At 43.7% G+C, this 25,159-nt stretch overlaps 1 protein-coding gene and 1 pseudogene across 6 annotated transcripts in view; one reads left to right on the top strand and one right to left on the bottom strand.

Moving 5' to 3' along the window:
- Positions 1 to 15,599, top strand: part of LOC122452585 (complement receptor type 1-like) — a 30,998-nt gene extending 15,399 nt beyond the window's left edge. For 4 of the 6 annotated variants that reach the window (XR_006272758.1, XR_006272759.1, XR_006272757.1 and 1 more), the window contains 2 exons: positions 3,460 to 3,639; positions 15,332 to 15,599. Coding sequence is in view for 1 of the 6 variants with exons in the window: in XM_043486359.1 (XP_043342294.1) it covers positions 3,460 to 3,639; positions 15,332 to 15,342 (191 nt within the window). In the remaining 5 variants the exon portion in view is untranslated. Of the gene's footprint in view, positions 1 to 3,459; positions 3,640 to 7,433; positions 7,500 to 15,331 lie in introns of those variants that run through there. The other 2 variants (XR_006272760.1, XR_006272761.1) reach the window with 2 other exon arrangements.
- On the bottom strand, positions 8,899 to 11,681 carry LOC122452283 (annotated as a pseudogene).
- Positions 15,600 to 25,159: the final 9,560 nt, after the last annotated feature.

Genomic DNA, 25,159 nt, shown 5'->3' with positions numbered 1-25,159 from the left:
GCCTTTTCTAAAACCAGCTTGACCATCTGCAAGTTAATGGTTCATGTATTGATGAAACCTGGCTTGGAGAATTTTGAGCATTACTTTACTAGCATGTGAGATGAGTGCAATTGTGAGGTAGTTTGAGCATTCTTTGGGATTGCCTTTCTTAGGGATTGGAATGAAAACTGACCTTTTCCAGTCCTGTGGCCACTGCTGAGTTTTCCAAATTTGCTGACATATTGAGTGCAGCACTTTCACAGCATCATCTTTCAGGGTTTGGAATAGCTCAACTGGAATTCCATCACCTCCACTAGCTTTGTTCGTAGTTATGCTTCCTAAGGCCCACCTGACTTCACATTCCAGGATGTCTGGCTCTAGGTGTGTGATCACACCATTGTGATTATCTGGGTCATGAAGATCTTTTTGTACAGTTCTTCTGTGTATTCTTGCCACCTCTTCTTAATATCTTCTGCTTCTGTTAGGTCCATACCGTTTCTGTCCTTTATTGAGCCCATCTTTGCCAGAAATGTTCCCTTGGTATCTCTAATTTTCTTGATGAGATCTCTAGTCTTTCCCATTCTATTGTTTTCCTCTATTTCTTTGCATTGATCACTGAGGAAGGCTTTCTTATCTCTCCCTGCTATTCTTTGGAACTCTGCATTCAAATGGGTATATATTTCGCTTTCTCCTTTGCTTTTCACTTCCCTTCTTTTCACAGCATTGGTAAGGCCTTCTCAGACAGCCATTTTGCTTTCTTTGCCTTTCTTTTTCTTGGGAATGACCTTGAAACCTGTCTCCTGTACAATGTCACGAACCTGCATCCATAGTTCGTCAGGCACTCTATCAGATCTAGTCCCTTAAATGTACTTCTCACTTGCACTGTATAGTCATAAGGAATTTGATTTAGGTCATAGCTGAATGGTTTAGTGGTTTTCCCCACTTTCTTCAATTTCAGTATGAATTTGGCAATAAGGAATTCTTGTTCTGAGCCACAATCACTCCCAATCTTATTTTTGCTGACTGTATAGAGTTTCTTCATCTTTGACTGCAAAGAATATAATCAATCTAATTTTGGTGTCAACCATCTGGTGATATCCATGTGAAGAGTCTTTTCTTGTGTTTTTGGAAGAGGGTGTTTGCTATGACCAGTGCGTTCTTTTGGCAGAACTCTATTAGTCTTTGCCCTGCTTCATTCTGTACTCCAAGGCCAAATTTGCCTGTTGCTCCAGGTGTTATTTGACTTCTTACTTTTGCATTCCAGTCCCCTATAATGAAAGGGACATCTTTTTGGGGTGTTAGTTCTAAAAGGTCTTGTAAGTCTTCATAGAACTGTTCAACTTCAGCTTCTTCAGCATCACTGGTTGCAGCATAGACTTGGATTATGATGATATTGAATGGTTTGCCTTGGAAATGATCAGAGATCATTCTGTTGTTTTTGAATTGCATCCAAGTACTGCATTTAGGACTCTTTTGTTGATTATGATGGCTACTCCATTTCTTCTAAGGAATTCCTTTCCACAGTAGTAGATATAATGGTCATCTGAGTTCAATTCACCCATTTCAGCCCATCTTAGTTCACTGATTCCTAGAATGTCAATGTTCACTCTTGTCATCTCCTATTTGACCAGTTCCAATTTGCCTTGATTCATGGACCTAACATTCCAGGTTCCTATGCAATATTGCTCTTTACAGCATTGGACCTTGCTTCTATCCCCAGTCCCATCCACAACTGGGTGCTGTTTTTGCTTTGGCTCCATCCCTTCATTATTTCTGGAGTTATTTCTCCACTGATCTCCAGTAGCATATTGGGCACCTAGCGACCTGGGGAGTTCATCTTTCAGTGCCCTATCTTTTTGCCTTTTCATACTGTTCATGGGGTTCTCAAGGCAAGAATACTGAAGTGGTTTGCCATTCCCTTCTCCAGTGGGCCACATTGTCAGACCTCTCCACCATGACCCATCCGTCTTAGGTGGCCCCACATGGCATGGCTTAGTTTCATTGAGTTAGATAAGGCTGTGGTCTGTGTGATCAGATTGGCTAGTTGTCTGTGATTGTTTCCTAATGTGCCTGTTTACAAATACAGAGACCTAGTTTAGATTCACTGAATTAACAGCAAGAGGCAATCACCTAAATTCTGAGATTTTTTCCCCCCCACCAGATTGAGGGAAAATGGAGAAGAGGGAGTCGGATGAGATGGTTGAATGGCATCGCCGATGCAATGGACATGAACTTGGGCAAACTTCGGGAGATGGTGAGGGACAGGGAGGCAAAGAGTCAGACGTGACTGGACAGCTGAATAACAACAACCACCTGTACTGAGATGGCAGCCATCATTTTATCAGGTAGACTTTCTAGACCAGAGATCTGCCAGACCATCTTCATGTTCATTTGGTCTTTTGTAGTTGTGGTTTAGCCACTAATTCGTGTCTGATTCTTGCAACCCCATGGACTAAGAACCTACCAGGCTCCTCTGTCCAGTAGATTTTATTTATAAGGGGGAACTCCTTGAACTAGAATCTAGTTATACCTAATATTCAAGTTCTAAGTTAAAAAAGAAACTGGCAATACAGGTCAAAATATATCCAGTAAAGGATAAATAAATGGAAATATATTGAAAATAAATCAAATTTTAATATTGAGGAAACGTATTTAATTATGTTGAGGAGATGAGAAATTGGTTTGCAGATCTTCAGACAGAATTGTCTGGGTGCAGAATTGTATCTAGCATAACTTTCACTATATGAAAAAAAATTGAAAGGGAAGAAGAGGAGAGCTCAATAGAAACTAAAGGAGAAATTATCAAAGCAAAGAGGAAATGATTTCTATTTTTCAAAGTATATATACATTTTATGATTTCCTTCTAATTGAATACAAAGTGAGTCTTTACTCATTGAGCCTAGAGCTATAGGCACAGGGTTTTAAAGCTAAAGCTAGACTTTGATTCAACATACACATCAAACCATGTTTTCTTATAATAACTGTTGATTTGTTGTTGGTGGTGGTTTTATTTTGAGGAGATGACATTTATTATTGTATTGTTTTGCGATGGCCTTCCTAGGAATCAGACCTAGAAAGCTAGTGATTGCTTCCAAGTTTCAGAAAACATCTTGAGTTCTGCATTCATGCTTATAAGCCCTCTACTGGGGTTTTGATGCACTGAAGTACACAGACACCAAACCAGGTGGAAGCTGGGCAGAAACACTCTCCCTGTCTCCCTGAAAATGTGAAACATTGAATGGGAGCTGTCTTTTACAGTAAATGATATAAATAGAAAGTCCAGAAAGCAAAATAGACTTCCAGATAGTTTGTTTTCTAATGGATATATGCTAATGAAAATTCCCCTTCAAAGATTACAAGAACACTATCTTTCCAAAATAAAAGTTTATTTTGTGTGACCTCAAATCTAATACTAGAGAAAGAATAATGGCATTAGGTATATTTTTTTAACTCTTATGTTCTTTACTTTTTGGTCCCTAGGTCACTGTAATGCCCTAGGTCATTTCCAATTTGCCAAATTGAATATCCAAACCAATGAAACAGAGTTTCCCATTGGGACATCATTAATGTATGAATGCTACCCTGAGTACCACAGGAAATCATTCTCTATCATGTGTCTACAAACTCTCACATGGTCAAGTGCCAAAGATGTCTGTAAATGTGAGTAAACCCGTCTTTGGAGTGTTCCCATGATGTCAAAGTATCAATAAGATCATATATGTTTTTTTCCAAATTTTAGTGATAAGGAAATTTTGTCAAACATGTGCAATCAGGTGGATGTAAGAGTTGGTCTTACAGGTTATCTCTAATGATTTGTTGAGATGTTTATTTCATAAGAAAGTTTCAAGAAATATTTGCAGGAAAACTCCATTTGTTACAGGGAAGTAAATAATGAATTACTCAAGATAAGGAAAAACATATTTCAGGGGATGCAAACTGTTTGAATAACTGGGAAAGAAAAATTACACTGGTGGGACATAAGTCCACAAATAACTTTATATTTTAATAAGAGATTAGAGGCAAATCTAGAGTGGAGATCTCTTTGAAAGTGATGCTTAGTGGGTGGCTAATTCTGAGGCAGTCTGGCGAGGTTCTGCAGGATGTAAAAATCTATAGAGCCATCAGAATTCCATGTGCTATTCTGAAAGTAATAGACAGATGGGAATACCTTGTTATACACTATCAAAAGTTCAGATTAGTCTACCTGACTCCAATTCTGTTTCCTTCCCAAGGAAAATCATATTAAACTCCTCCAGATTCTGTGAATGGTGTGGCTCACAGAGATACAGACACCCACTTGGATCCAGAGTCAATTTTTCTTGTAATAGAGGGTGATTTGCAAGCAACAGCTCTTGGTTCAAGAGTAGCAGGACAGAAATTCTACTTTCTGGGCATATCTCAGAAAGGAGGACTAGGCTGTTTCCATCTGCTCTTAACCAAGTTGAAGACAGATTTTCAATACCTAATTGAAATGAATAAAGGTATGATAAGATTTGAGAAAAAAATCTGTATCCTTGCTGGAAACCAGAGCAGTGCATACAACGAAAGTCAGGTATTCACTAGGTAGAAAGTAAGAAAATGAGAAACGTGGAGAGGGCACAGGCCAACCATACACGGAGCCCGAACCCAGAGACGACATTGCTGTAAGAAAGAGAAGATCATGAAGCAACTGTGTAGAAGGCAGATCTTAAAGCTGATGTCACTGCTTGTTTGCTAGGGCTGCCATAACAACGTGTGACAAACTGGGTAGTTCAGAACAACAATAAATTTTATTCTTTTACAGTTTTGGAGTCTAGAAGTAAAACATCAACGTGTCAGCAGAGCATGTTCCCTCCAAAGCCTCTGAGGGAGGATCCCTTCTTGATTTTTTTTCGTATGATGGTAATCTCTCCTTGGCCTTTTACATCACTCAGGGTTTTGTCTCCGTCTTCCCATAGCCATCTTTGCTCTGTGTCTGTACCTTCATATGACTCTCTCCTCTCTCTGTGGGTCTTGATGTCCAACTTTCTTTTTTTTAATAAGTACTCCAATCTTTTCAATTAGGGCCCATCCTAATGACATCATATTAATATGATTATGTCTACAACTACCTTATTTCCAAATAACATCACATTCATGGGCATTGGGGGTTAGATTTTCAACACACATTTTTAGGGAACACTATTCAACCCACAACAGAGATCCTGTGAAAATGTCAGGCCTTATGTTTTCTGGGTAGCAGTCCCACCTTTGGTGCTTATTATTGCTCAGCATATGGTGCAATCTCAATCTCACTCCCTGTGGGAGCTGCTGAACTAGTTAGAGAAAATTGGTGAATCTATACTGTCCTGATGAACACCCCAGAATAGCTTATGGCCTTCAGCAACATTGGTAACAAAGCCTTTACTGATCATAGAATCTATAACCCAACAAAATAAAATTAGGATAAATGTAAACACTTCTTTCTCCAAGTGCAATGTATACATTCTCTGATAGTACCCTCTTTTTTTGTGTGTTAGTGAATAAAAGTGACCCTCTCAATGGTATAAACTAAAAACCATTGATCTTATGATATATTACAGGTTTGCATATGAACCAAAAACACAGATGTCAGACTAAAAAATCTGAATAAACACACTAAATATTGTAGAATATTGGAGACTAATAAAAAAAAATCAAATTCCCCTAGAATTAAGCAAAAGGAGAAAGAAAAGAGAAACTATGTATAAAAGAGTAAGATGATTCAAAATACATGTAACAAAAGTTCCTGAAGGGAAAACAGTAAGTCCATACCTAGCCATTACTAGAGAATATTCTGTATCTCAGGGAAAAATGAGAAAAAAAATTGAGTGCAGATGGAAAATTAATAAACATAATATCTGCAAAAGAAATTAATATACATTGACATCACATCAATCTTTCATAGCACTAATTTGCAGAAGATAGAGTTTCTAATGTTTTATTAACATCTAGAGACTACACATGTACATTAAAATATAAGCAAAGACCCAAAAATAACACTGTATACTTTCCAGGAAGCATACTTCCTGGGATAAAGAAAAGATAAATTCATGCAATCATAAGTATTTTTAAAGGATAATGATGAGTACTGGTTAGATAGAAAATTGGCAAAAACAAAACTGGCAGAAACAAATTTCAAAAAATGTTATGTTTTCATCAAAGTTATAAAAGTAAATACAATAACAGAACTAGTTGTTAAATAGTGAAACTTTGCAATGAAATCATAATTTAAAAACCATTTTTAAAGTCATAAACTATATCCATAAAACTAGAAAATGAAAAAAACAAACAAAACAAAACACAGGCAACACTTTTATTATATAAGAGATGGATTGTTGCTGAGATTCAGTCACTAAGTCATGTCCGACTATCTGAGACTCCATGGACTGTAGCACACCAGGCTTCCCTATCTCTCATTATCTCTCCAAGTTTGAACAAACTTATGTCCATTAAATTGGTGATACCATCCAACTGTCTCATCCGTGGTCACCCTCTACTCTTTTTGCCTTCAGTCTTTCCCAGCAGCAGGGTCTTTTCCAATGAGTCAGTTGTTCTCATCAGGTGGTCAAAGTATTGGAGCTTCAGCTTTAGCTTAAGTCCTTCCAGTGTGTATTCAGGGTTGCTTTCCTTTGCTGTTGACTGGTTTGATCTCCTAGTTGTGCAAGAAACTCTCAAGACTCTTCTCCAGCACCACAATTCAAAAACATCAATTCTTTGGTGCTCAGCCTTCCTTATGGTCCAACTCTCATGTCCATACATGACTACTGGAAAGACAATAGCTTTAACTAGATGGACCTTTGTCAGTAAAGTGATGTCTTTGTTTTTTAATATGCTGTCTATGTTCATATAGCTTTCTTTCCAAGAAGCAAGTGATTTTTAAATTTCATGGCTGCAGTCACCATCCGCAGTGACTTTGGAGCCCAAGAAGAGAAAATCTGTCACTGCTTCCACTTTCCCCCCTTTTATTTGCCATAAAATGAAGGGACCAGATGGCACGATCTTCTTTATCTAAATGTTGAGTTATAAGCCAGCTTTTCATTCTCCTCTTTAACTTTCATCAAGCTGGTCTTTAGTTCCTCTTTGCTTTCTGCCATTACAGTGGTGTCATCTGCATATCCAAGGTTATTGATATTTCTCCCAGCAATCTTTCTTTTTTATAAATCTATATAGCTTTATTAAGACAAAAAACTGACAGTGTTGATATGAAGTTTACATTTAAACAAAAGTTTTCACAGAAACCTAACACATGTGGTGCAGACGGTAAAGAATCTGCCTGCAACGTGGGCAACCCGGGTTCAATCCCTGGGTTGGGAAGATCTCCTGGAGAAAGAAATGGCAACCCACTCCACTACTCTTGCCTGGAGAATCCCATGGACAGAGGAGCCTGGTCCTCTGGGGTCGCAAAGAGTTGGACACGACTGAGAGACTTCACTTTTCACTTTTTTTTTTTCTAGATGCAGGTCTAGGTGATGTCAAGAACTGATGGATCTCATGATTCAAGACAGAGTTTTGGATTTTAGTTAATTCTTAGGATTAAAAATTTTGTTTTGCTTTAAAGTGAACCACTGCCCCAGTATGAAAATTAAATCTTCTCCTGAGACCAGGGCTTTTGAAATCATTCAACTCTTGAACTTGTGCTGTCAGTGACTGAACCCTGCCACAAATGGTTTCAAAGTTCAAAAAACAGAGGTTCCAAGAGTTTTCCACCCTATGATCAATGGCCCTTGTCTCTCCCTACTCACCTCCCTCCTATACCACTCTCTGCCCTTCCCTAAATACTTCACCAGTGGCTTGGATGGAGAAGCTGATATTTATAACTTCAAAATAGGAAGAGAAAGGGTCTTGTCAATTTCATGAATTAGCACCACTAAGACAGAATGATCTGCCTGTGTATACACTCCAATAAGACTTTTCCTCCTCAACCAGTTTCTATCCCCCAAATTGCAGCTTTGGTAGCTTCTTAGTCCTTTGTTGGGAACAGCATTAATCTCAGTCAGGGAATACCTTGGCTTCTAAATTTCAGGCATTCACAGCTTTTAAACAGTCTTTCACACTCATTTAGGTTGCCAATGACATTTTTTGAAGGGATACAATATTATGGACACAGAACCCAATCATCATTAGTTGTTCTTTCCTTTGTTTCACCGTTTCTCCAAATTTTAACAAAAATGATACTAACCCATCTCCCTTCTTTCCCACCCCATCCCACCCACCCCAAATAATACACCAGTAATAGACAAAAAAATACACACATGCTACGCTGTACAAATGCAGAGTTAACACTCTCGGGAAGAAGGCTGTGTGGGTTGTGGAGATGCTCCTTGAAGATCTACAGTATCTCTTGCTCTCCCATATCCCATTCTGCATTTTGTCCTTCATAGGAGGCCCTTTGCTTTTTTTCTTTTTTTTAAGCAAACTTCAGAACAGGTTGCCTTGAAACACTGATGCTCCTTCCCCTCCACCAGGATGGGTGTACAAACTATACAGCATGGAACAGCTTTTTTTTTTTTTTTCCACTTATTTTTATTAGTTGGAGGCTAATTACTTTACAATATTGTAGTGGTTTTTGTCATACATTGACATGAATCAGTCATGGATTTACATGTGTTCCCCATCCCGATCCCCCATCCTGATCCCCGCTCCCACCTCCTTCTTCACCCAATCCCTCTGGGTCTTCCCAGAACCAGGCCTGAGCACTTGTCTCATGCATCCAACCTGGGCTGGTGATCTGTTTCACTATAGATAATATACATGTTTCAATGCTGTTCTCTTGAAACATTCCACCCTCGCCTTCTCCCACAGAGTCCAAAAGTCTGTTCTGTACATCTGTGTCTCTTTTTCTGTTTTGCATATAGAGTTATTGTTACCATCTTTCTAAATTCCATATATATGTGTTAGTATACTGTATTGGTAAAGCACTTGGGCTGCTATAGGGCATAGAAACTATACTGGCTCTTCAAAGGACATCTTCTTAAAACAAGTAGAATTCCTTATTTCCCCACTTTAAACTGACAGTCGGATGTGACAGGGGCTGGTATTCAAGAGAGTTAATTCTTGTCATTTTTTTGTCAACATCCTCTGAGGGGCAAGAATGCCATGTCAGCCTTTCCTCATAGGAAGGATATGACAACCTGTGGGCACTTGACATTGGCTTCCTTGGCAGGGCCCAGGGCAGCCTCATTAGAGTTCATTTCATCAGGAACATGAGTTCCCCACTGGAGTCCATATCTCCAGTCATCCACTCTGGTTCCAAGGCTTTTCTGACTCTTTTTTTTCCTTCCCTGGTTTGCTCTCCTCCCCCTTATCTTCCGAATCAGAACCGGCTTTGTGCTTGCCTCCTTCTGATTTCTCTGTCTCGTGTGCTGTTTTCTGTGACTGCAGAAACTCAGCAGTGAGGTCAGGGCAATCTGGGCTCTCTTCTGGCTCCCACGTGTTATCCTCACCTGAGAACCCTTCCACTTTAGGAGATACTCCACTGCCCTTTGCCACTCCATGTCTAGAACTTTTCCACCACTGTTCTTCCTCTTCTTTTAGCACCTCCTCCACTTTCTTCTTGTGTTGCTTTTTTCCCCATAGTGCCCACCAGCTTTCTGGTGTAAAAGATGATGCCGCTCAGGTCTTGCAGTCGTCAACCCTCCCTATGCTGGTTCAAGCGTCCAGGCTGTCCCGTCAGTCCTCTTCCCAATTCACTATGTTTCCTCTCCAGCCCAATCCCCCAGCCATCCACCCAACCCACGTAGCATTGTCTTGGTCTATTCAGGCCAAAGAGCTGCCCTCCTTTTCCCAGCAATCTTGATTCCAACTTCTAACTCTTCCAGTCTGGCATTTTGCATGATGTACTCTGCATATAAGTTAAATAAACAGGGTGATAGTACACAGCCTTGTTATATTTCTTTCCCAGTTTTGTACCAGTTAGTGTTCTACGTAGGGTTCTAACTGTTGCTTCTTGATCTGCATACAGGTTTCTCAGAAGACAGGTAAGATGGTCTAGCACTCCCATCTCTTTAAGAATTTTCCAGTTTGTTGTGATCCATAGTCAAATGTTTTTACATAGTCAATGAAACAGAAGTAGATGATTTTCTGGAATTCCCTTGCTTTTTCTATGATCCAACAGATGCTGGCAATTTGATCTCTGATTCCTCTGCCTTTTCTAAACCCAATTTGTACATCTGGAAGTTCTCAACTCAAGTACTACTGGAGCCTAGCTTGAAGGATTTTGAGCATAACCTTACTAGCATGTGAAGTGAGCACAATTGTTCATTAGTTTGAAAAATCTTTAGCACTGCCCTTCTTTGGAACTGGGATGAAAACTGACTTTTTCTGGTCCTGTGGTCACTGCTGAGTTTTTTAAATTTGCTGACATACTGAGTGCAACACTTTAACAGCATCATCTTTTAGGATTATATCTCAGTGGGAATTCCATCACTTCTACTAGCCTTATTCATAGTAATGCTTCCTAAGGCACACTTAACTTCACACTCCAGGATGTCTGGCTCTAGGTGAGTGATCACATCATTGTGTGTGATCTTTAAGACCTTTTCTCTACAGTTCTTCTGTGTATTCTTGTGACTTCTTCTTAATCTCATCTGCCTCTTTTAGGTCCTTACCATTTCTGTCCTTTATTATGCCTGTCCTTGCATGAAATATTCCTTTGATATTCCATTTTTCTTGAAGAGATCTCTAGTCTTTCCCATTCTATTGTTTCCTTCTATTTCTTTGCATTGTTCATTGAAGACAGCCTTCTTATCCCTCCTTGCTCTTCTCTGGAACTCTGCATTCAGTTGGGTATATCTTTCCCTTTCTCCTTTGCTTTTCACTTCTCTTCTTTCTTAATCCATTTGTAAAGCCTCCTCAGGCAACCACTTGCCTTCCTGCATTTCTTTTTCTTTGGGATGGTTTTGCACACTACCTATTGTACAATGTTATGAATCTCCACCCATAATTCTTCAGGCACTATCTACCATATCTAATTCCTTGAATCTATTTGTCTCCTCTACTGTATAATCAAAAGGGACTGGTTTACATCAAACCTGAATGGCCTAGTGGTTTACCCACTTTCTTTGGTTAAGTCTGATTTTGCTATAAGTAGTTGATAATCTGAGCCACAGTCAGCTCCCAGTCTTGCTTTTTTCTGACTATATAGAACTTCTCCATCTTCAGCTGCAAAGAATGTAATCAATCTGATTTCAGTATTGACCATCTGGTGATGTCTGTTTGTAGAGTTGTCTCTTTTGTTGTTGGAAGAGGGTGTTTGCTACAACCCACGTGTTCTCTTGGCAAAACTCTGTTAGCCTTTTCCCTGCTTCATTTTGTACTCTCAAGCCAGATTCACCTGTTACTCCAAGTATCTCTTGACTTCCTACTTTTGCATTCCAATCCCCTATGATGAAAAGGATATTTATATATTTTGGTGTTAGTTCTAGAAGGTCTTCTAGGTCCTCATAGAACCATCCAACTTCAGCTTCTTTGGTGTTAGTGGTTGGGGTATAGAGTTGGATTACTGTGGTGTTGAATAGTTTGCCCTGGAAATGAACCGAGATCATTCTGTTATTTCTGAAATTGCACCCAAAAGTGTGCATTTTGTAGTCTTGTTCATTATGAGTGCTACTCCATTTCTTCTATGGGTTTCTTGTCCACAGTAGTAGGTTTAATGGTCATCTTAATTAAATTCACCCATTAAACTAAATTAAATCCCCACCCATTCCCCATTCAACCATTAGTTCACTGATTCCTAAGATATCGATGTTTACTCTTGCCATCTCCGGCTTGACCACATACAATTTGCCTTGATTCATGGACCTATCATTCCAGACACGGATAGACAATATATATTTGGACACCAAAATGGAGAAAATAGGTGAATACCTGTGTCGTTTGTGTAAATAACACACATGAAATAAATTCCTAATGGAAGAAAAAATGGGTTATTTATCTTCCAAATTATTAGAGCAACTAAAAGAGGTACCTATTTGCTTCAGGTAGGAAATAAGAAAGAAAAGAGAATAGCATGGATAGTATCTGTCACTTTTGCCAGAAATAAGCCCCTTTATTGTTTGGGGGCAAATCTGCTTTTCGTTGTTACATGCTTACCATTGACTGTTATTCAGGCGCATAATGAAGTGATGACAAAATCAAGGTAAAACATATCATTCAGTTCAGTATATTGGTATGGTTTAAAATCACTGTTGAAAAACAAAATTTTCCAAGTAGGATCAGAAAAGTATCACAAATCTTGTTGCATTTACAAGAAACTTGCCTAAACTAAAATGATATAGCAATGTTAATATACAATATATCCAGAACATGCAAAAAAAAAGGGGGAAAAAGTGGCAATTCTACTGTAAGAAAAAACAGATTTTAAGGAGAAAATTATCAGAGAGGTCTATCTACAAAAGGATTGTTTTATTTTTGAACTGGGTACAATCCAAATGAAACCAAGAAATTAAGAAGCAGAGTGAGCCATAAGAAATTAAAGATGAAATATTTCTTCAATAATGAGAGGATAGAAAAAGAGAAATAATAAAAGCCAGATAAAATACATGGAGTTCAGTCTAGTTCTTGAACTTCTTTCAGACTGTAGCCTTTCACATTTGTCATGGAAATATGCATGCTGAGGAAGTTAGTGGAGTGTGTACAACATAGTTTTTTGTTTTTTTTTAAAAAATCTTTGCCTCTAGCTATCAACTCATTGGTCCATCAGCTGCTGAATGTATTCTCTCAGGCAATACTGTCTTTTGGGATTTGGAGACACCAATTGTGAACATGAGTTGAAATCCCTAGCCCCTTTTATTCCATGCTGTATTCTAGAGTTTCCCTCTTGGATTACAAAGAATAAATTTCATTCCTTTTGGCAAGAGTATCTCTCTGATATTTGAAGAAAACACTCGCATCCTTAAAGGTACTCACAATGTCCCTAGCATCTAGTTCCTCCTGTTTTTTTCCACATTCTGGGGTATCATTAATTTTAAACAAAGTCTTGAACTTTTTTAGAACAGTCCCCAAACTCCTCTTTTGTTGGTTGAACAGCTTCCAGTTTGATACTTATTCTCTCCAGTGAAGGAAATGAATCCAAGACTAGTGAAACTGTCTTGCCTCCTCTCTGTCAACTCTTAATCCCAACACATCTGTTCAAGACCTGGGCTTTCCCTGCTCTCTTATTCTTTGTCTAAACAGTGACATGATATGTCTCCTATGAGCTGTTTGAAATATGAACTCCTTACACTTCAAGACATATAAAGGAAGAAGTACTTTGCACATTAACAAAGGGTATAAAGAGGATATAAGCCTGGGCTTGGTGATAATGTAAAGAAATCAACATTCTCTAACTCAACTGGCAGTAGCATGGTTGGTGATGAATTTTCTAACAGACCAGGACACAGCATATATCAAAAAACTTTAACTGTATGCCTGTTGTTAATCCAGAAATTCTACAATCTATGACTTTAAGAAATTGCCATGAGTTTTTACAAGGACTAATGTATAAATTTTACCTTCATTATTATTTTATGATAGCGAAAAATTAAACAGAATTGAAATATTGTGCACATTCTAAACAACGTCTGGAAATGATCTGCTAGAAGAAACAATGCACATGTTCTAATAAAAATTTAAAATATATGTGTATGGCTGTGTCCCTTCACTGTTCATCTGAAACTACCACAACATTGTTAATTGGCTATACCCCAATATAAAATAAAAAGTCTAAAGTTTGGAGAGAAAAAAATAAATAAAAATAAGACTTTAGAAGCAGCCCTTAAAAAAATGAGGAGCTTCATTAGACGAGAGAGAGAAAACTATTCTAAATGTAATCAGACAGTATGATTGTACTCTTAAACCGTCCTCCAGTTCAGTTCAGTTGCTCAGTCATGTCCAACTCTTTGTGACCACATAGACTGCAGCACTGCCAGGCTTCCCTGTCCATCACTAACTCCTGGAGCTTACTCAAATGCATGTCCATTGAATCAGTGATGCCATCCAACCATCTCCTCCTCTGTTGTCCTGTTATCCTCCCACCTTCAGTATTTCCCAAAATCAGGGTCCATTCCAAGGAGTCGGTTCTTCACAATAGGTGGCCAAAGTATTGGAGTTTCAGCTTCAGCATCAGTCCTTCCAATGAATATTCAGGACTGATATCCTTTAGGATTGACTGGTTGGATCTCCTTGCAGTCCAAGGGACCATCAAGAGTCTTCTCCAACAGCACAGTTCCAAAGCATCAATTCTTCAGTGCTCAGCTTTCTTTATAGTCCAACTCTCACACCCATACATGACTACTGGAAAAACCATAGCTTTGACTAGATGAACTTTTGTTGGGAAAGTAATGTCTGCTTTTTAATATTCCTTAGGTGACAAATATATCCTAAAAATATGTTATCTGTATGTGTTTGTCTACTTAAGATTACACATTAAATATATTTGATATATAAATAAGATGGCACATTATGTAATATGATATAATAGTTAGCAATGTTTCTTTCTAGATAATGGACTTAACATTGATTTTTATTTAAATTTTATAAATTTTCCACAGTAATTATGAAATTTTTTTGCAGTATGAAATATTTTCTTAACCAAAAATAAGCAAATGTCTGCTTTAAGATATTCATGCCAAATGTGATAGAAATATTTTATATGCTCTTGAATGATTTAAATTAACTAAGAATTGTCTGTTACTTAAATATTAGGTGAAACCTGCTGATAGCCTTATCTGTGTTTCATATCTTTTCAGCAGTAGTTTTTGATGTAATTTTTTCCCTCTTTTTATATGCTACCTCATCTTGAGTCAATACTGGGAAAATATATTTTTATTTCTAACATCCTTATTTTGAAAATTAAGCAAAGTGGAAACATTCAATCATTTTTATTATTCTGAATCTGTAATTGTTGTGTTTGTCCTGTATAATGCTGTGTATTTGTGCTTTATCTATTTTTATTAGTCATGCTAGAGCTTTTGATTTTTATTCATTTGATAATCTATGCTGTATGTTATACATATTAAAAGCCAATAGAATAAATTCAAATGCTCTCTACAGAGAATTAAATTTTAAAAAGTTAAATAACATACAAATTCTCACCTAAAATAAGAAGTATGTGGACTATAATAATATGTGGACCCATTTATTGAAATAGCAATACTTGAGAGGATCAGAGATCATAATATTGAGGTTACCTAATCTGCAATCTTGTGAAAACATATCTGTACATTAGCAAATATTATACAAGTGCATAAATGTTCTCAATATTGACATTTGATCACTTTTTAAGCTAGTTACCCAAATTTGTAATTAAATATAGCAACAACAACAACAAAAAAAAAAAACCCACGAAGTTTTAACTTGCCTCTCTGTTTCCTAGGCATTCCTTGAGGGCCACCCCCAGCCATCACCAATGGAGATTTCATTAGCCCCAACAGAGAATATTTCTGATGCAGAACAGTGGTGACTTACCACTGCAATCTTGGAGAGAGGAGGAAAAAAGTGTTTGACCTGATGGATAATTAAGGAGTCTTTTGGGCCTAGAAAAGAGAACAACAGTCTCAAAGGCCCCTTGCTGAATCATCTAACTTCAGAGAAAACAAAGCATAACTTTAATTCCATCCTGATCCTCCAGGCCAGTTGCATCTATCTGGGACTTATCACCCCCTGTCCGGAAACCTACCACCCCCTACACCCGCCCAGAAGACTTATCACTCCCTGCCCAACTACAAGTGTCATCTCAACAAAAGAATATTCAAAATATCCCGCCTGATTGATGTTTCCCTTATTGCTTCCACAAACCTCCCTATAAGTATGAAGCCTCCCTGATCCCTTTCGGTGCTCAGCCTGGTCGTTAGGCCGACTGTCGCCCCTCCTTGCCTGAATAAAGGTAACCTACTTCTGTTGAGGTTGTCTTTCCTTTTCTGCCTCGCTGGAACTATGCCTTACATTTTTGGTGCCGAAACCCGGGAGGGGGCGAGGCACTCGTCTCATTCTCTCTCATTTGCTCACTCTCCCTCCCTCTCACTGTTTCCCCCTTTTCCCGGAGTCTGGGAGCGCAAACATCCTCCGAGCTCACTTCTCTGCCAGGGCTCTTAAGTTCCCCTTGGGGATGCCTAGTGCCTTCGGGAGCGGAGCAAGCCTTGTGCTAAGGCCTTATTGATGATTTGCCTACCCCCAGGCCTTGGCTTTACCCCGTTTTCTCTCTCTCTCTGACGACCTCCAGAATAGGGACCTCTTGCCATTCGACCGCTCTACATGCAACACTCCACTCAAGCCGGCCCCTAGATTAAGGTAAGATCCGATCCGGACGGAGTTCTAGAGGTGCCCTAGAGCTCAGTCCTCTCCGGGTCCCAGGGACCCCCGGCCCAGGGCCACTCTGTAGGCGTGGGTGGGGGACGCTCCACCTCGACACAGAGCTCTCTTCTCCTAACTCCTATTGCGACTGCGGGTGACGACTCGAGTTCCCAATAGGAGCCTCTGCTTGCCTTTCAATTATGGGGTCTGGCCAATCTGTCCCAAAAGATTCCCCTCTGGCCTGTGTTCTCAAAAATCTCAAACCACTCTCACTCACTGAACTCAAAGCTAACCGCTTAAAGCAACTCTGTACACAGATTTGGCCTCAATACCAATTAGACAATCAAGACCGCTGGCCTGAGGTCAGCACATTTGACTTTAACATTCTCCAAAGCCTCACTGACTTCCTTAAATGGAATGGCAAGTGGTCGGAGATCCCCTAAGCCCAAGCCTTTTGGGCCCTTCGGAGCAGGCCCTCCCTATGCCAGGCCTGCTCCACCCATGAGGTCCTTCTATGCACCTTGCCTCCCAAGCAAAAGGGCTCTTCTTCCTCAACTAACCACAGACCGCAACCTTCTGCACCCCCAGAGTTTGACCCCGCGGACGAGGCCCCTCCTTACCCGCCACCCCGCCGCCCCTCTCCGTCCCCTTCATCCAACTCACCTACTGGCATTGAAACCTCTCCTGACTCCCCCTCATCCCCGCTACCCCATCTCCCCGACTCCCCTCCCCTCCTTCCTTCCCCATCTGCCACACGGTCACGTACCCAGCACATGTTTCCCCTGAGAGAGGTGGCAGGACCAGAGGGCCCCACCCGAGTCCATGTGCCATTTTCATTGTCAGATATGAGCCAAATAGAAGAAAAATACTCATATCCATGTCAATTATGATAAAGTTAGGGAAATCACCCAAGGGGCAGATGAAAATCCAGCCTTATTCTTGGCAAGCCTCACAGAGGCAGTCCAAAAGTATACCAACCTAGATATCACTACCCCTGCTGGGTTACTCTACCTTCACATTCAGTTCATCAGCCAATCTGCCCCTGACATCAGACGCAAGCTTCGACAACTAGAAAAGGGCCCTGAGACCCCCCAAAGAGACCTTCTAGAAGTAGCCTTCAAGGTGTTCAATAATAGAGAGGAGGAGGCTAAGAGAGAAAAAGAATGTGAGAGAAAAGCTAAATATGCCCTTTTGGCAGCAGCAATTAAAGAGATCAGCCTGGCCCGAGTCATCCCAGAACGGGGCTTAAGACTCCCCCTGGACCCTGCTTCCGATGCAACCAGTCAGGACACTGGGCAAAGGCATGCCCAAACCCGCGGGCCCCCACAAAAGCATGCTCAACCTGTGGCCAATGGGGACACTGGAAGATGGACTGTCCCCGGGGATGCCCTGGCACCCCTGGGGAGGTCCCCACCTCCCAGACCTGGAGAGTGGAATGTCCACAGGAACGCCCTAGCGCATCTGAGGAGATCCCCACTTCTCCCTGGAACCCCAGCCCAACTCTACAAGAGTTGTTCCAATGACGGGGCCCGGGTTCCAGCCCCCCGGCCCGTGTCCTGAACACGAGCTCGGAACTTAGGGTAGACGGGGTAGTGGCCGGAAAAAAGACCTCTTTTATAGTAGACACTGGGGCCACTTTCTCTCTCTTAACTTCCTACTCTGGCCCAACTTAAGACTCAGAAATCACAATCAAGGGGGTCTCTGGAGTTCCCCTAAGGCCAAAAATCAGCCCTCCATTACTCTGTCAATTTGGAAAATCAACCCTTATACACTCATTCCTCATAATGCCTCAGTGCCCAATGGCACTTCTAGGGAGAGATTTGTTATCCAAATTGGGGGTCTTTATTACCATACCCACCCCCCCCTCGATACAGTCTCTATATTCTGCATGCAGATGGCACCTGGACAGTCCCTATCCCTCACCCTGACCTTCCCTTGGATCTACCTGCCTTAGACCCCCAAGTCTGGGACACTGATCCCCCATCAATAGCCAAACATCATCCCCCAGTCCACATTATCCTAAAAGACCCCTTGACTATAATCACCCAACAACAGTACTCTCTCACCCCGGAGGCCCACGAGGGACTTAAGCCTATCATAGACTGTCTTCTTCAAGCCTCTATTCCTAATTCCTACCCATTCACCACACAACACCCCTATTCTGGCAGTAAAAAAGGGACCAAACTCTTGGAGGACCTGAGAAAAATCAATGAGGCTATTATGCCAACATTCCCAGTAGTCCCTAACCCTTACACCCTTCTGTCTACCATACCCCCGACTACAACCCACTTCACAGTATTAGATCTCAAAGACGCTTTTTTCACCATCCCCCTCCACCCCCTCTCCCAACCTCTTTTCGCCTTCACCTGGCAAGACCCCGAGACTCACGTTTCCCAACAGCTAACATGGACAGTTCTCCCCCAGGGGTTTAGAGACAGTCCCCACTTTTTTGGACAGGCTTTACAAAAAGACCTACAGACACTCAACCTAGCCCCGAGTCATCTCCTCCAATACGTAGATGACCTCCTTTGTAGCTCAACCTGAAAACTCTGCCTCCAATATACTGCCAAACTCCTTGGGGACCTGGGATCCTGGGGTTATCGGGTATCCCAATCTAAGGCCCAAATAGTCCAGACAAAAGTCACCTACCTGGGACTTTCCATATCCCATCAACAAAGAACTATTCCCCCAGATAGAATCCAGGGCTTATTAACTGTCTTCTTCCAAAAACAAAAAGAGAACTCTTGTCTATCCTCGGCCTCCTAAATTTTTTCCGTATCTGGATCCCCAACTTCTCCCTCATTGCAAAGCTGCTCTATGAGGCAACTAAAGGATGTTTGGATGAGCCCCTCTTTAATCCTTCCTCGCTGGCCAATCCTCTTCGCCAGCTCACCCAGAGCCTCCTCCGAGTGCCAACTCTCCACCTGCCAGATCACACCAGACCATTCTTTCTCTTTGCCCATTCCAACCAAGGACAGGCCCTGGGGCTTCTATGTCAGCGGGCTAGAGACACCTGGGCTCCCATAGCCTATCTGTCAAAACAGCTGGACATGGTGACCAAGGGGTGGCCTCCCTGCATACAGGCCATGGCTGCTATCGCAGCCCTCGTACCCGAAGGAAATAAACTCTCTAGACATGCCCCTTTAACAGTGTGTTCTCCACACACCTTCTGAGACTTGCTGTCACATCAGGCTTTCCTCTCCCTTCCCCCTTCCAGGGTACAGGTGCTACATGCCTTTCTCCTCGACCCTCAGCTCTCATTCTCCCCCTGCTCTCCCTTTAACCCTGCCAGCTTATTACCCATGTCCTCTACAACAGACTCCCTCTTACATAGCTGCAGCCTAACAGTAAATCTTACCCAAAATCCCTTCCAACATGTAACAGATCAGCCCATCCTAGACCCAGACACCCCACACTGGTTCTTTGATGGCAGCTCTCAAAAATCCCCACCATTTGCAGCAGGATATGCCATCATCCAGGGGGACCTTCATCACAATCATAGAACCCAGACAATTAAAACTTCACCGCTGCCACCTCACACCACCTCCCAACAGGCAGAACTGATAGCTCTCACCAGAGCTTTAACTCTGGCTAAAAATTTAAGGGTTAACATCCACACAGATTCCAAATATGCCTATAACATACTTCACTCAAACATCCTAATATGGAGAGAAAGAGGTTTCCTAACCCAAAAGGGATCCCCTATTATTAATTCAGACCTGATTCACAAACTTCTAGAGGCAGCACTCTTACCAAACAAAGCCGCTGTCCTCCACTGTAGGGGACATCAAAAGGGAAGTCTCATATCAGCCTACAACAATGCTGCAGACCAGAAGGCAAAGGAGATAGCCCTGTCCCATCCCTCCCTCCAGTCCCCTGTCATCTTAGCTCTGACTCCACCCGACCCTCCCACCACCAGAGAAATCTTCTCTTATCTATACTCACTTTTTCATCCCTCATCCAAGACACTCCAACAGTTCCTCCGTAACCACTATCCAATGCTGACCAACAATATTTAGATAACCTTACCCGCTCCTGTCAAACATGTCGACGTACTAACCCCAATTCCAACCTTAAACTGACATCCTTTCCAACCCATCAAATGCGAGGCAGCCTCCCAGCACAAGATTGGCAGATAGACTTTACTCATACGCCCCGGGTCCAGAAAGTCAGATACCTACTAGTCCTTGTGGACACCTTTTCGGGATGGGTAAAAGCTTTTCCCACTACAAACAAAAGAGTCCACACAGTGGCCCAAATCCACCTCATAGAAATTATCCCCAGGTTTGGCCTGCCGTCATCCCTACAGCCTGATAATGGCCCAGAATTTACATCCAAGGTCACCCAACAACTTGTCCAATTCTTACAGATACCCTGGAAATTTCACATTCCATACCATCCCCAGTCCTCAGGAAAGGTAGAAAGGATGAATAAAATAATCAAAGAAACCCTTACCAAAGTAACCCTCGAGGTACATCTGGATTGGACTAAACTTTTGCCAATTGTTCTCCTCAGAATACGGGCTTTGCCCAGAAAGCCCCTGGGGCTGAGCCCCTTTGAGGTGATGTATGGAAGGTCCATGTTCCCTCCTGGACTCCCCGCTGAACCTCCTCCCATACCAAGCTCCCCTCTGCTGGCGCAACTCTGCAATGCCCTCTGGAAATATATCAACCACAATCTGCCTGCCCCTGACCCCCAAGCCTCCCTGCCCCCTTTACAAATTGGGGACATGGTCTATCTGTCTGATAATCCCCAGGGTGACCTAACCCCAAAGTGGCAGGGACCATTCAAAGCCATCCTCCTTACCCCAACTGCAGCTAAACTCCAAAAGGTCACCTCCTGGGTACACCTGTCTCGTCTAAAACGGGTCACCTCCAATCCTGCACTGCCCTCCTTAAGTGACACCTATCAGGTCTCCCTCACAGCACCCACCTCCTTAAAATTCACCCGGTGACAACCCCTGTCAACCATTGGAGAGGACACTGAATGACCTGGACTCTCTTCAACCTACAACTGTTCCTGACCCAACTACTACAAGACCTCTGGATCAGCACCCCAACAGGAACTTCCTTCAAAGACCTGACTACACTGGTGTCTCAACTGTGGCTCCGGGGAACCTTCTACAACCTGACTCCAGATGAAATTGATTTCTTTACTCTCATTCTCTACATCATTCTACATCCTAATGAGCACTGTTCCTCCTCAGATTCAAACAACCACCAACTTGGGGCCTTCTGCCCCTCGCCCTGACTGGTCTCTCCCTGTCTCTCTAACTATAACTGCACTCCTAATCTTAATCCTTGCTATAGGCCTAGTAACTGTCTCCCCTCAGGACTGGCCACCTAGCCTTCGTCTTTCCGTGGGTATTGCCTACGTTGCTAGCTGTGTTCTGCTCCTAGGGCGCTATTTCCTCTGCACTGCCTAACGAACAGCCCATGACTCCTCTGCTCCTTATCCTTGCTGCACTCCCCAGCCTTCTGGCCACTCCCTGCCTCTGCTCAGACATTTATTCCTACGTACATTCCTCATGTTATAATACAGCTCCAAAACCATGCACCATGAACCTCGGGGGGGGGAAGTCCAAATCCCTACTCACTGTTAAAGTACAAAAGAGAGTACCTGCCATAAGCCAAATAGAAGAAACAAATGTTTCTATCCGATTACCCACTGGGGGTACTCAGATGGGGGTGGGGTACTAGATCAAAATCGAGAAAAGAAACAAGAACAAGTCATAAAGAATATAATATCCCGGTTACAGGTGACCCCTGAGCCTTACAAAAGCCTAGACCTCCTTTCCCAATTACGGCTTCTCCTAAAACCTCCCTCTGGCAACCAACACCTTACCCGCCTTCTCAACTCTTCCTTCCAATTCTTCCAGTACACACAACACACATCCCAGTGTTAGATATGCATGTCACTGTCTCCCTCACCACACGTAGCAATTCCCTTACCCTCATCCTGGCTGTCACAGGGCAACTATACCTCCCCTTCCCAACAGAAAACTACACAACTCATTGGGCCAGTCTCTGACAATGTCCTACTCTCAGCCTCTTCAAACCTAACCTGTATTAACTATTCTAGTCCCAACTACATTGGTCTTACAAACTCAGCTCCCTCCTTCTGTTCCACTTGGGTTCTCTGGAACAGCACAAATAATTGCACCAATCCAGGAATCTTCATTCTTTGTGCGACCTATGCATATTCATGCCTCCCCTTAGACCCCCCTGGACCCTGCATCTTGGCCTTCCTGACCCCAGGCCTAACATTCCTCAAAGAGGAAGAGATAGTGTTAGAAAACGCCGCGGGAGGAAAAAAGCCGCCTCTAAGGACCGGTGGTAAAGGCCTTTATTGAGCGGTTGCTCTCGGGCAGAACTCCCGGGAGCAGGTGAGCGAGGAGACAAAGGGAGTCTGCGAGGTATGAGGGGTGGAGAGGGGTTTTATAGCCAGGGCCGGCGTTTAAGCCAGGTCTTTTCATATAAGGAAGAAAGTGCGGGCTACAGCGGCAGTTGGTGTCCGAGGGCTCCGGGTCGGTACCTGATTGGACCAGGCTGCAGGGGGTCGGTTCCCAGAAGTTTAGCCAGCCTCCGGAATTTGCCTTGCGGCACTTTTCCGGGGCATGTCTCAACATACCCAACCTTTCATCCCGGCCTTTTTGTTATAGGACAAGGGGCGCCGGTTCTCTCTGGCTATTTCCTACTGAACGGGGGCGGCGAGGGGTAGGGGCCAGCCGGGACGAAAGGTCAGCTTATGCAGGATTGTGAGGTGGGTCTATGTCTTCTTGATTGAGTCGAGTGTAAGCTGTTAGGAGCATGGCCCGTCCGGTCGCAGCCTGCGCTATTTCTTGGACCCATTGAGTCCGGTCCGGAGGGGGCTTTCTTGGAGCTATCTGCGCCTTTAGTCTAGGTCTGATGATTGGGGCCGATAGGGGATGTGGAGATGCCAGTTGATGTCCAGGGCCGTAGCCACCTGCTGGGAGATCTTATGAGAGGATATTTCCATCCCATCGAGGATACACTCTATCATATAGCATACCCGCAGCTGGCCGCCACCCCCTTCCTGGTAGTTCCAATCAGGGTCGGTGTCAGGAACTGCCTGAGCTCCCGGGGGACCCTCGGGGGAGGGGTTGGCACTGTGCCGCTGATCGACCTTAGCCCTGGCTGCCGTCCAAATGCCCTGCCTCTCTTCGGGGGTGGTGGTAGATCCAAGGATGACATATATGTCCTGCCATGTTAAGGCATAGGCGCGGGTCAGACCAGTAAACTGCTTAATGTACTGAGTGGGGTTGGAGGAAAAGGATCCCAGCTTGGCCTCAATCTGTGCTAAGTCCTGGAGAGAGAAGGGGACGTGGAGCTGGGCCAGGCCCTCGGCTCTGGCCACTTGTCTCAAAGGGAGTAGCGGAGCTGGGGGATGGGGAGGGGAGGCCCCTGGAGGGTTGCTATGGGAGCGAGTGTGGGAGCTAACCGGAGACAAGACGGGAATGACGGGGGGAAGAGGAGGATACAAGATAGGGTTAAGGGCCGGAGGATCTGGGGCCAGCGGTGGAGTCTCAGGGGCGGGAGCAGAGGCAAAAGGGGCCGGAGTAGGGTTAGAGGGGGAGGGGTTAGGAGGGGCTGGAGTGGAGGGGGAGGGGGTAGGAGGGGCCGGAGTGGAAGGGGAGGGGTTAGGAGGGGCCGGAGAGGAGGGGGAGGGGGTAGGAACTGGAGAGGAAGGGGTGGGGGCCATGGGAGAGGTATAGGGAGGGGGGGCCACCAGATCTTCTGGGGGAACAGAGAAAGCAGAGGACTCAGAGACGGGAGGAGTCGGCTTAGGTCAGGGGGGTGGAGTCGGGGGGCCATGGTGAGTAGGATTTGGCTAGGAGTGCACGGGGTGCACAGGGTGGGGCGAGAGCGCAACGCCCAAAAGGCCTGAACATAGGGGACCTCAGACCATTTTCCCGTTCTCCAGCAGTAATTATCTAAATCACGGAGGACATCAAAGTCTAGTGTCCCTGTGGCTGGCCATTGTGAGCCATTATCTAGGGAATACTGAGGCCAGGCCTGTGAACACAGAAGAGTGAGCTGCTTGGGGCGGATATCTCCCTTTAGTCTTAGAGTCCACAGGTTAGCCAGCAGACACTCTAAGGGGGTGGAGTATTGGGGATCAGGTTTGGAGGCTGTTGATCCCATCACGACCACGGGGCGTGGAGGCAACCCCCGCTGTCCGAACGTCTTCGGACGAGTCAAGCGGAGCCGGAGGTCCGTTTAGTCGCGGGGAACATCTTCCTCACGACTGCAGGGACCCGGAAAGGCCGAAGCCGGAGGCCGAAGCCGGAGGTCTACTCAGCCGCTGGGGATGTCTCTCCACCAGCTGGTGACCGGGAGGGCCCAGTAAGTGCGCACCCGTTACTGGGCCCTAGGAGGTGGTCGCCAGGGAGGGCAGGCCCCAAAGCTGAAGGGACTTACTCCGTATCCTGCCATCCGGGGAGTTGGTCAACCGCCTGGGTCCGAGGCTTCTGTGGCGGTGGAGCTCGAGGGGGCCTCAACGGCGAGTGCCGGGGGCCCTCACCTCGAGCCCCACGTTGGGGCGCCAGATGTTAAAAAAACGCCACGGGAGGAAAAAAGCCGCCTCTAAGGACCGGTGGTAAAGGCCTTTATTGAGCGGTCGCTCTCGGGCAGAACTCCCGGGGGCGGGTGAGCGAGGAGACAAAGGGAGTCTGCGAGGTATGAGGGGTGGAGAGGGGTTTTATAGCCAGGACTGGCGTCCAAGCCAGGTCTTTTCATATAAGGAAGAAAGCGCGGGCTACAGCGGCAGTTGGTGTCTGAGGGCTCCGGGTCGGTACCTGATTGGACCAGGCTGCAGGGGGTCGGTTCCCAGAAGTTTAGCCAGCCTCTGGAATTTGCCTTGTGGCACTTTTCCGGGGCATGTCTCAACA

This window comes from Cervus canadensis, chromosome 13 (genome assembly GCF_019320065.1).
Source record: "Cervus canadensis isolate Bull #8, Minnesota chromosome 13, ASM1932006v1, whole genome shotgun sequence".
Classification (NCBI taxonomy): Eukaryota; Metazoa; Chordata; class Mammalia; order Artiodactyla; family Cervidae; genus Cervus; species Cervus canadensis.
The sequence above is the reverse complement of the archived record's forward strand: the minus strand, read 5'-3'. Positions and strand labels throughout refer to the sequence as shown.